We start from the raw sequence: 12,113 nt of genomic DNA, 5'->3' as shown, positions 1-12,113 counted from the left end.
TAATCTTTTCAACAACACTTTAGAAAAAGAAATGTTGAAAATGATATACCAATGACTACGTCAAAAAAAAATTTCCCTTATGCTAAAACCAGCTTCTGCATAGCAATTTCTCAAGAATTTCTTTTCTATCATCTAATTTTCTCCATAAACACCGATATCCAGATCTCACATAACTGGCCTAATATCATCTCCACATGTTTTTCAATATTTTTAGATAAGGATAAGGGCAACATCATACTCAATAAGACTCTAAAATTCTGCTTGCATTGCAAGAATTCTATCTATCTTGTGCCTTTACTTGGGACAAGCATGAACTCCCTTGAACTCTCTAAACATTAAATTTCTCAATCTATATCACCCTAGATTTGCAAAATAGTAAATAATGAAAGACAGAAGTTAATTAAACAGGAAAATAGGATCATTGATCAGAAAGAGTAATATAATATGTTTAACAACATATAAAGCTGGAAGTGTGATCCAAATTTCCAATGTCATAACATGTCAATTCTATTTAATGATCTAATATACAAGTTGTTGACTAATCTATATGAAATCAGAATAATTGCAGATTGTTCTTTTATAGAAAATAGCATTCCATGATTAAGTTGTTAAAAGAAGAAAGAGTGATTACCATAAGATATGAAAAAGCAGAACAAGATAATCACAACTCAACTCAGAAAAGCAGCAAATCCCTTTTTCTTAAGAGAGTGCATACAATATACATATTACCAGGTAGATTTGTTTTCAAAAGATTTATCTGTTCTTATGAATAAAATATTCAATTTAACTTGGCCAGTGATGATTTATTTTCAGATTTGCAGCCAAACTTATAGATCAATATAGACTAATACTTACAAAATCCAGAATTGTAGATCAGTAAAGAAAAAACTACCTGATACTGATAGTCATCTAAGAAAATCAATCAAGCTGCACAAACTCCGGCGCCAAATGGAATTGGCCACTCTTCAAGCCACACCAACAGCGGAGCTTTTGATCAAGACGTTCTCGACTCCCTGTTTGGGCTCTGGCTCAAATCGGAACCTTTACGCACTATCAGCATAAAGTCACGTGTAAAACACCAGGTAAGTATGAATTAAGCAAAAACGGTTTCAATAGCAATACAGAAAATGGGTTCGTTGCAACACGCAACCAAACCTTGCAATCCTGTGCAAAAAAGGAAATAATGTCTATAACAAGAAAAATGTTGATTAAATTAATCAGAATACAAAGAGAAGGAAAAACTACATCAATTAAACTGAACAATATCACTATCACTAACTATTATAGAACAATTGTGCAACTAATAGTTATGATTCTATAAAAAGGTGTCAAGAAGATGATGACAGAGGCAATAAAAAATAGACTGCATTTGCAACCTAACTAATAACAATAATGCAATTAACGTGTACATAAGGTGGAGAAAATCAAAACAAAACCCCACAAAAAAATAATAATACAATGAGAGAAAGAAAAAAAACAATTACTCTATATGATTAAATACAAATTTATACAACAAAGAACAAAAACAAAGAACTCGGAGCAATAAACACTAGCAACATTTGAGCTCAAATCTTGGCCTAACACGGACGGCGAACTAGCATCATAATAGGGAGGTGGAGCAGCAATGTCAACAGGGGATTCCATTGGATTCTTCCCAAAAATCTCTCTTGGCAATAAAACTTTATTAACACCAAAAATAGCAATTGGATTCTGATCAAAAACAGTTTGAGTAATTACTCCCTGAACAATGCCGGTGTTAATTGCAACCGAGCCATTAAACGTCGAAATGTTCAACGTGAAACTTCCGGCGCCCATTGATTCCGTGGCAAGAGTAGGTTGTAATGGATTTGCAGTGGATTGAAGTGAACCGAGAGGGTAATAAGCACGAAGAACATGAGCTTTGAGAACAACGATTTTCTCAGCCGCCGCAAGTGATTGAAGTGCAACTGAAGAAGGTAATTCAGCGAAAGCCTTATCTACCGGAACAAATAACGTGATACCGGAACCACCTTCACCGGCTTCGATTTCATTAACAACACCAGAAGCAGAAAGCATTGAAGAAATGATATTGAAATTATGAGCATCAAGTAATGTTTTACTAATGTTAAGACGAATACTCGGTCGAGTTTCCGATGCCATTAGATCGAAACCGTAAGGGATTAAGAGAGAATTAACGGTGAAGATTGTGACGTTGTAAGGTAGGGTTTTGATTTGTGAAATTAGGGTTGCGTTTGAAGAAGAATAAGGTGCAGGTGAATGGATCGAAACGAGATTAGAGTGAGGATCGTGAGTGATGTTAACGGAACCGAAATTATTGGTGGCGCGACCGGTGGTTTGGAAGAGAGTGGTGACGAGTTTACCGGAGGGAGGGAGGGAGTGGAGGTCGGACCATGAGAAGAATTGGAGGAGGACGTGGTAGCGGAGGATGTCGGTGAGAGCGGAGGAGGAGAGTTGGTGGTGGGAGAGATTGGGGTCAGTTGAGAGAAATGAGTTAGGTACGGCGAGGAGAGAGAGGGAATTACGGTGGGAGAGATCGGCGGTTAGGGAAGTTGCGGCGGAGAGAAGGGCGGTGAATTGAGATAAGTCGGGGTAAGTGGAGAGGAGAGCGGTGATGTTTAGAGAGGAAGATGGTTTTGGGGATAAGATTAGTAAATAGAAGATAAATGTGAGGGTAATTTGGGGATGTAAAATGAAAGATTTAGACATTGTTAATGTTAATGGTACTCAATTTATGGAATGTTTGAGTTAACTAAGCTTTTTGTTCTTCAAATTCAATGATGGTGAATCTGAATAAGGATTTGGTGTTCTTTGTTTTGTTTTTTTTTCTTCAGTTGTGTGTGTTGTTGATGATGAGTGAGGTAGATGAGTGAAGTGAAGTGAAGTGAAGTGTAGTGAGTGGAAGGGAAAGAAAGTGTGAGCTGTGTTTTGTGTTTGTGTGATCTGTGAATGTCTGAATATGATGAAAAGAGCACCATGGTGATGCAATCGTGATGTAGACTGTTTTTCTTTAAATTCTCTTCTTTTTCATTTTCTTTTCTCAATAGATTTGTCATTTATGTGCATTTTTACCATTTATTCTCTCCGCACCATAATATATACTGTATTACTTTAGGAAAAAAAAAATTGTACCACAATATATGTTGCTTTATATTACTAATGAAGGATTTAATGTTATTTTTCCTATTATACCTTTAACTATTTATTACTCTCTCTTCTTTCAATTTTTCAATTTATTTTTTTCATACCATAAATAAAGGACAATTTTGTAAATCAACTCATAATCTCTCTTTTCCATACAACATTAATTACCTTTCTTAATATGTGTAAAAATGTCAGAGCGACATATATCGTGGTACGGAGGGAGTAATTTCTTGTCACACTTACAATTTTTTTTCTTTCTTATTATCCACCTTTACTCCATCCGAACATACCACATCTAATAATTTTTACGGATTTGGATTCTGTTCAATTTTTCTCTCATGTTTTCTCTCTTTTTCTTAATCCAATGATTGACAAATGACAAAGAATAAAAAAAAAAACTCTCTCATTTATCAACTTGAATTAGAAAAATGAGAAAAACCATGAGGAAAAAATAGAGGAAAATCCAAATCCTACAATTTTTACGTAGCACCACCAATGTGAGCTCCCTTGAACTTCACACATGCTGCTTTGAACATACTTGCAAACTTGTTGTCTTGAAAATGCAAAAAAGCCAAAAGTCGTTACCTTCTTATGTGGCCATGCAATTTGAATTAACGACGTTTAAATTCTCATATCGGTAGTATGAACTCATTGATTGGGTTGAATCAGAGTCATCAAGCATAACGGTATAACAAGTTAAAACTTAAAGACTTATATATTATCTGAAAAACTTAAAATACCTAACTGTTACAAACACAAAACTTAAAACCATAGATGCATTTATTCTTTAATCTTTATAATATGTTTGATCAAATTCTCCAATGATAGGAAACTTTTGATCTGACTCAAATAAAATAGGTTCCTTTCAAAATTTCAAAAATAAGGATCAAACTTATGTACAGTTCCATATACACAGTTCTTATTGTGCTAGATACATGGGGGAAAGTTATTTTCATATAAAAACAATTTTTTTTAATTAAAAAATATAAATAACTATCTTTTTGTGAGAGGAACAGGAAAAACTGCATCTAAAGAAATGCATATAAGTTTTGTCCTTTCATAAATATATTGTTACCACATTTATATCCAAAAAAAAAAATATAAGATGAAATCATGAAACCAAAAATATATTACCGTACATACTTATGAATGAAGCGCATACACGAATAAGGGTATCAGATACGATATGTATTCGATACGGGATACTCATGATCTTGACATTTATTACATGTAGAATTTTTGACTTCTTCTAATTCCACTTTTGTGTCATTAGCCATACTTTCTAGTTTTAAAATAGTTTTCTTTTGATTTGAATATTTTCTAGAAAGTTTCAAAAATGCATCATATAATTCATTAAAGGCACTTTGTAATTCATCATATGAATGTCTATTATCAATTTCATGATCACTAACCTCATTTTCTTCATCGCTTGAATGATGTGATGCCATCAAAGCAATGTTTGCTTCTTCATCTGATGATGAACTTATTTCATTTTCATCCCATGCTACATATGCTTTCTTCGGCTTTTTGTACTTCTTGCTTTTGAAGTTTTTATTATTCTTTTCAAGTGTCGGACATTTACTTTTAACATGTCCTCTTTCTCCACATTCAAAGCATGTAACCTTCCTTCTTGGTGCTTCTTTCATACTCATTTCTTTTGCTCTTTCCTTCTTTAAAAACTTTTCAAATTTCTTGATTAATTCACCATCTCTAAAAACAGGTTGTGCGGAAGTCATTCTGGATCTTCAAGAACAAGTTACTTGAACCTGGTCTGATGCCAATTGTAAGTTTAAGAGTGCAACCTAATAGGTGGGAAAATTAGGTTTTATGATTTTTTTTGGTTATTTTAGAGATGTTTTGGATTCCTTTTATTTTTCTTGAAAGTTATGATGAAGGTAATAACAATATGCTAAAAAATAAAAGAGAGAAGGGAAAGAGAAAATCGACACAAGAGAATTATAGTGGTTCCCCTATTGGTACGTCCACTCCCTTCACACCCCGCGAAGGAATTCACTATGTTAGAATCTTTGTTACAAGCAATCTTACCCCAAGACCCCCTAACAATCTTTCTAACATACACAAGATAGCACCCCCACTATCTTTAACCACAAGAATCTTCACCAAACCCTATGGTGAAATTCTCATACAACAACACAAGATAGCATCCCACTATCTTAAACAACACTTGTTTCCACAACGTTGGAAAACAAGCCACAATACAAAGTTACAATGAAGAAAACTATGTATGACTGTTATCAAATCAATATCACTTTAATAATGTATATATCTTAGTGCTCAGAAACTTTTATGGATATGAAAATATAGGCAAAGTTTCACAAGATATATGTTTAAAAGTTTATGAGAAAAAGTGATATTAATAACTTAGAAATATTGTGAATATGAAAGTTGTTATTAATTGTAATGATCACAAATATATTTATAGAGGCTTTAGAAAATGTCCATGAAGTAAGACAACTCTTCAAAAAATCTTATAATAAAAAGTTATGTTTAAAAATCACAATGGTTTATAAAAAGTGTATTCTGTCCAGGATATATTAAATCGGTTGTTACGGACAGCCAATTTAAAAAGTTATGTTTTCAAAATTCAATCGTTGCACTGTATGGGATTCCAAACAGCAGCAACATATCTTTTTAACTCGGTTAACGACCGGACAGATTTAAAAGGTCCTGACACTTATTTTTCAAAATCAGCTTTTTATAATTTTAATGGCTTTCTTCGTATAGACTTTTATATTTAACTTAGAAACTTTATTTTTAATTAATTTATAAAATAATTTCTGAGCATTCTAAGTTATATAATTATTGAAAATGATAAATCAAAGATAAGGACCATACTTATAATTAATTTAAATTAAAAATCCTAAGACTTGGTCTTCATCTTGTTTCATCTTGTTGAGCCTCCATAACATTTCTTCTTTTGTAATGAGAGTTTGTTATCATCAAAACCCAGCCAAGTTCAAGAAGGAAATCTTCTTCACACGGACGGCTTAAACAAATGCAGTCAATAAATAAGTTTTTAAATCATAACCGTCTGATCTTGATCAGACGGCTGTAGATGACCTGAATGCACGACTGCATCAAAAAAGTGACTGCACGGAATCCGGGTCCGAAGAAATGAGTAAATGGATTAACCAAAAAAATAAAAACAAAAAGAGATGGGTAAATAGAAAGGTAAGTACTATCAACCAAAAAAAAAGTAAGTATATACGCGGGAAAAAAATTAAAAGCCCGACATAAAAAAAATGAACAATCATGTGTCGCCACTGTATCAGATTTTTTTATTTTAAAAAAATAAATTCAGTTACTTCTTCGATACGTATTAACGACGTATGGACATACAATTTGAAAGCCATATTGAAATATCAGTGCTTCAGATAGGGGTGCTCAAATTCAAACCAATCCAAATAAAAACCGCAAAAATCCGAATATTTTTGGATGTGTTTGGATTTTCTTTTGTGAAAACCGCTGGATCGGATCTGATTTCGGATAAATTTTTCAAAACTGATTAAAACCGAACTAAACCGCATACATATATTTTAATCCTTATTTATCTTTTTATTAATATGAATATATATTGCATTGCCCTATTTTTTTTTGTTCATTTTAAATTTTGTTAATACTATTTGTTAGTTAAATTTATTTTATTTTTTACCTTTTGATATGCTTCAAATATAATTGACAATTGCCATTTCAAAATATTAATTTTTAATATATTATATGTTATATCTTACATCAAATTTAATATTTATTTCGTTAAAAAAGTCAAACTATTATTTTATATTGTTTTTTTGTAGTATTAATATTTAATAAAAAAATTACAATTTATAATTTGGATATTCAAAAACCGATCCAAATTAAATCGCATAAAATTGGATCGGACTGGATTTCTTTTTTATTTGTCATCCAAAACCGAACCGAACCGCAAATAAATTTATTTTTGGATCGAATGAATTTTTGCCTCTAAATCGATCCAAATCGAAGTGCGAGCACCAATATACTTTTATAGCACATATATATACATACATACATATTTGCTTTCGGTCAATAAATTTAGTGACCAAAAATAAATTTTATAGTCAAATCCTCAAAAACTTGATACTAACCCAAAAAAATTAATAAATCATTTGTTTTTTTACGAATAAATCAAATTTTGTTGAATATGAGATTTGAACTAAAATCATATATATTATTTATAATTTACAATTAAATAAAAAAAATATATATTAGGTATTCTTTTGCCGGGAAAGGACCTGTAAAAAATCATACCTCCCTCCCTCACTCACTTGTTTTTTGAAGCCACAATTGAGGCCACATCAGTTCATCTTTCCCACGCTGAAATCTGTGATAGTCTCACTCCCACAGTTCCACCTCGCCGCCCACCACATCGCCGCCGCCCGCCGCTTAAGTCAGTGATCGTACTTTATGGCTTCATCATGGTCACAATGATTGGATTTCACAAAGGCCTTACCTCAACTAATGTGCGCCGCTCAACACTCCATTTTCACCGTCTTCAATTTTACCACCATTGGTAATATCTTGCATCTCTCTCAATTCTCATATTCACTCATCTTCTATGTTCCATAGAATTTCTAACTTTATCACCGTTGTGGGGATTATTTATACTCTGTGAGGTTTTGCTTATAATCTGTTTGATGAAATGTTTCAATCATCAGAAACTTTTAGTTTGATTCAAATAAATTATATTCATTTTGCCAACAATAGATTGGTCCAAAGTGGTAAGAGAGTTGGGCCCTTAAGCTAGAGGTCAGGGGTTCGATTCCTAACTCTTGCTTGTGGAGAAAATTGGGCCGGGAAGGGAGAATTCAAACTTCGTACCTATAAGTCTATAACATAGCAAGCGAAAACAAAAGAAATCCTTTTAAAAATTGGGAAACAATTTCATAAATAGGCAGTTAAAACATTATTATACGAAGAAAAAAAAAGTTGTATTTTTACATTAGGTTCTGTTTGGATAAACAACTTAATTAAGTGCTTATATATAAGCTATTTATATATTAAAAAAAAAAGTCGAACTGTTTTCATATAAGCTATCTGGTGTATTCATAAGTTATCATGGAGAGCTTGTGGCAATAAGCTGAAAATGGCTTATGGAGGACTTTTTTTTTTAATATATAAATAGCTTATATATAAGCACTTAATTAAGTTGTTTATCCAAACAGAACCTAATGTAAAAATACAACTTTTTTTTTTCTTCGTATAATAATGTTTTAACTGCCTATTTATGAAATTGTTTCCCAATTTTTAAAAGGATTTCTTTTGTTTTCGCTTGCTATGTTATAGACTTATAGGTACGAAGTTTGAATTCTCCCTTCCCGGCCCAATTTTCTCCACAAGCAAGAGTTAGGAATCGAACCCCTGACCTCTAGCTTAAGGGCCCAACTCTCTTACCACTTTGGACCAATCTATTGTTGGCAAAATGAATATAATTTATTTGAATCAAACTAAAAGTTTCTGATGATTGAAACATTTCATCAAACAGATTATAAGCAAAACCTCACAGCCTCCTGAACAGTTTAACAAATGTTTATTCTGTAGACAAATTCAAATAAGTCAACCCAGATAGACTCTTAAATAAGTTATCTAACATTATCACCTAATTGTCTACAACTCACTGTTTTACACTTTGGCATAATGCTGGGAATCTAAAAGATTAAACGGTCAAGAACTAGTTCTTTATGAACAAATTAAATATGAAATAAAAAATATATACCTGGCCAATGATCAAAGAAAGACCAGCATGATTATCTTGAGTGTTGTTCTTTTAAATGTTATTTTTGTATTTTGCTAAGTATTAGTTGCTGCCTAGTTTATATGTACAGAAAGTGATCCTTTTTCTTCTTTAACAGTGGCAAAATTGATTCCTCATTATATGTTGCTTGGGTGCAACATTTCAAGCACATAAGTAGTTGTTACAAGGGTGCACTTGTTACATATATGGTTAATAAGAGAGTTTTAAGTCGCAACTCCAGTAGCCATGTTCTTGATTCTAAAAAATTTGGTAATGGTGGTGGCATGTTGAAATTCACATCTGAGGAAAAACACTCTGTCCTTGAAGCTCCCAGCCTCCAGCACTGGTTTAAAAACTGGCAGACACTTAGGAAACAAAAGTTGACAGCTAGTACTTTTGCTGCTGCCATTGGATTTTGGCGTCGGCAAAGATCTCAGCTATGGTTAGAAAAGATTGGTGCCATAGAACCATTTTCTGGAAACCTTGCCACATGTTGGAACAATATCAAAGAGGAGGAAGCACTTGCAAGATACAAACTGATAACCGGAAATGCTGTGTTGTTTCCTGAATTTCAGGTCTACACCGCAAAACCAGAAGATAGCTGGCTAGCTGCTTCACCTGATGGTATATTTGACAGGATGGTATATGAATTGCCTTCTCGTGGTGTGCTGGAGGTAAAGTGTCCGTATTTCGGTGGAGACATGAGTAAAGCTTTCCCTTGGTCTCGAATTCCAGTTCACTATATTCCTCAAGCTCAGGGTTTAATGGAGATTCTAGGAATGGATTGGATGGATTTTTATGTCTGGACAGTTAATGGTAGTAGTCTATTTAGGTTACACCGTGATGAAGAGTATTGGGATGTAATGAAAATTGCACTTTCTGAATTCTGGTGGAAGCATGTTCAGCCAGCAAGAGAGTTGTATAGTAGTGGTGTTATAACTGATCCCTTTTTTCAATTAAAATCACTATCACCAGCCCCTAGACATGAATTATGTCGTGATATAGTTTATAAAAGTAAACTTATTGTTGACAATTCTAAGTTGTTGATCCGGGAGATACATGGTAAAATGACAAATGATTTATCCAGCCGTTAGAGCAGAGTCATTAGTTTAGTTAAAAACATTGTTTTTGCTGTAGATTCCATATATCGCTGATTTTAAGTATAGAATCATTTACAAAAAGTGTTGCAAATTTTAAAAATTAATATTCAATATGATTATTTACTGCTAGAGAGTGCAGAAAGACAAACTTAGCTGCATGTAGAACGTTAAAAATTTGAGACAGTTGATACTGTGAAAACTGTACGTTGGCTGATTCGTGCCACGAAGATTTAATGAAGTGTTACATTTGTTATTGATTGTTTAACACATATCTCCTCTTTTTTCAATGCTTGAGACCAGTTCTGTTGTGCAACATTGTCAGAGTTAGATTATCTCAGATCCTAAATGTGAACGTATTTTTTCCTCTTTGAGGTGTACGAGATATTAAACCATTCACATACCATCAGCAGCACAACTTAATCTTTTTGGAGGAAGGTTGGTTCATGACATGGTATTACCAAATTTGATTATGCTTAATATGGTTTGAAACTATGGTGATTGTCAAAGATATATTAACAAAGTTCTGATTATAGTTGATAACTTACACATTACCAGTTTTCCACTGGTTGAGTAATATATTTTTATTTAGCTAGCAGTCTTAATTGAACCACTTGGAAAAATTCCATTTGTATTCATTACTAAAGCTCTCATTATTCAAGAAGTCTTACGAGACTATGGTTTGATAACTTAGTTGCATGTTTAGAAAAATGTTGGATTGTGATCTGTATCTGTATTCGATAGTTACAATCCCTGCTCATTGTAATTTATTCTTGTCAGTTGCATCTTAGATGTGATTTTTGGTTATCTTATATTTATAAGTTTTACTGATGATCTCAGGGAATTGTGTCTTTTGGTGAATTTTAATAGCATGTGCTGAAGAAAAAAATGCAAGCTGAGGCGGAAATCTCGACTGATTAGAACACTGAACTTCATTCTAAGACTGCTGTTTCTGTTCAAAATGGGGATCTTGTGTTTCAGCATCTTTTGCAATGTCATCATGCCTCAGCAGCCAGGTCCATTTTTGACACTTAACTTTTATTCGTTTGATTTTGTAGAAGTTTTTGGTATGTCAAGACTAGGGACATGTTAATGATTTTACACTTGCCTGTCTTTTATTTATATATAGTTCAAAAAAAACCAAAAAGGCAATGGTCTTCTTGGACTCATCAAGAGGAGGAAAGCTTCATCACCGCATTACAGCAAGTTGGGAAGGTACACTTATCTTTTATTAACTTATTATTACCTTTGATGTTTTTATTTATTTTGGCACCATAAAACTGCTTATTGCAATATTTATTCATAATAATAGTTTTTTTTTTTAATGATTTGATTTGGTGTAATTAGGGTATCATGATGTGCAGTCCATCTTTTATATCTTGCTGACAAGATATTCTATTATTTCTTGCTGATTCTTTTTATTCTTTTTTTGTGTGGGTTGAAATCGCAAAACTCTTCGTTGTCCTGTTTTTGATCATCCTACCCTTTTCTAAATTGCTGCCTCATGAATTATTATATATGAAGTATGAGCATTAGCTATTGTTGCTTAAACAAATCAGTTTGAACAAGCGTTTTTCCTGACTATCAATTTTATTCAGTAGGGAAACTGGGGCTGGGGGAGGGAGCGGATAAATTGAAAATAAATGTCAGGGAAAGCTACCTCAGCAACTATTATAATTATACTGTTGTAGGGTGTTATCCTATTTGTTCTTCCCACATATTTGAAATGGTATGGAAATTGTTTCATTTTCTAAACTGGTAGGACTGCTCCAACAGTCTCATAGGTACCAAAGAGTTTAAACCATTGAAGCGTCAAGATCAGCGTTGCGTATTGTCTTTGAGGGGTTCACAGCTATTTTTAATAAGGCAAGGGATAAGAAAAAGACAGGTACAATCCCGAGTCACCAGGAAAGTCTGCTACTGAACCTCATACAAAACCTGCATTAGATCCTGGCAAACCTCATGGTTTAAGATGCTGTTTAGCTTATACATATATAAAACTGGCGCACAGACGCACCACTGTTATTGTAGGATGTGATTGGAAAAACTATTTTAGTTAAGCACTTCCATAATTTATTTCGATCGGAAGGACATTACATTTCCAT

At 33.1% G+C, this 12,113-nt stretch overlaps 2 protein-coding genes across 2 annotated transcripts; one reads left to right on the top strand and one right to left on the bottom strand.

The window, feature by feature from the left end:
• Window positions 1–1,352: 1,352 nt before the first annotated feature.
• Window positions 1,353–2,943, bottom strand: LOC123887021 (fasciclin-like arabinogalactan protein 4). Its single transcript, XM_045936293.1, has one exon. It carries the CDS (start codon window positions 2,704–2,706, stop codon window positions 1,486–1,488), a length of 1,221 nt encoding a protein of 406 aa, XP_045792249.1. The 5' UTR covers window positions 2,707–2,943; the 3' UTR covers window positions 1,353–1,485.
• Window positions 2,944–7,562: 4,619 nt separating this feature from the next.
• On the top strand, window positions 7,563–11,028 carry LOC123885543. Its single transcript, XM_045934823.1, has 3 exons — window positions 7,563–7,690; window positions 9,030–10,446; window positions 10,849–11,028. Exons 1-2 carry the CDS (start codon window positions 7,596–7,598, stop codon window positions 10,003–10,005), a joined length of 1,071 nt encoding a protein of 356 aa, XP_045790779.1. The 5' UTR covers window positions 7,563–7,595; the 3' UTR covers window positions 10,006–10,446; window positions 10,849–11,028.
• Window positions 11,029–12,113: the final 1,085 nt, after the last annotated feature.

Source organism: Trifolium pratense, linkage group LG5 (assembly GCF_020283565.1).
Source record: "Trifolium pratense cultivar HEN17-A07 linkage group LG5, ARS_RC_1.1, whole genome shotgun sequence".
Classification (NCBI taxonomy): Eukaryota; Viridiplantae; Streptophyta; class Magnoliopsida; order Fabales; family Fabaceae; genus Trifolium; species Trifolium pratense.
This window is presented reverse-complemented; position numbering and strand designations above follow the sequence as displayed.

What these genes read in the sequence shown, in the direction of transcription:
- LOC123887021 (XM_045936293.1), bottom strand. Translation starts at nt 2,706, where the DNA reads ATGTCTAAATCTTTCATTTTACATCCCCAAATTACCCTCACATTTATC.
- LOC123885543 (XM_045934823.1), top strand. Translation starts at nt 7,596, where the DNA reads ATGGTCACAATGATTGGATTTCACAAAGGCCTTACCTCAACTAATGTG. An exon ending in CTTCAATTTTACCACCATTG is followed by an intron (nt 7,691 to 9,029) that starts GTAATATCTTGC and finishes CTTCTTTAACAG; the next exon opens with TGGCAAAATTGATTCCTCAT.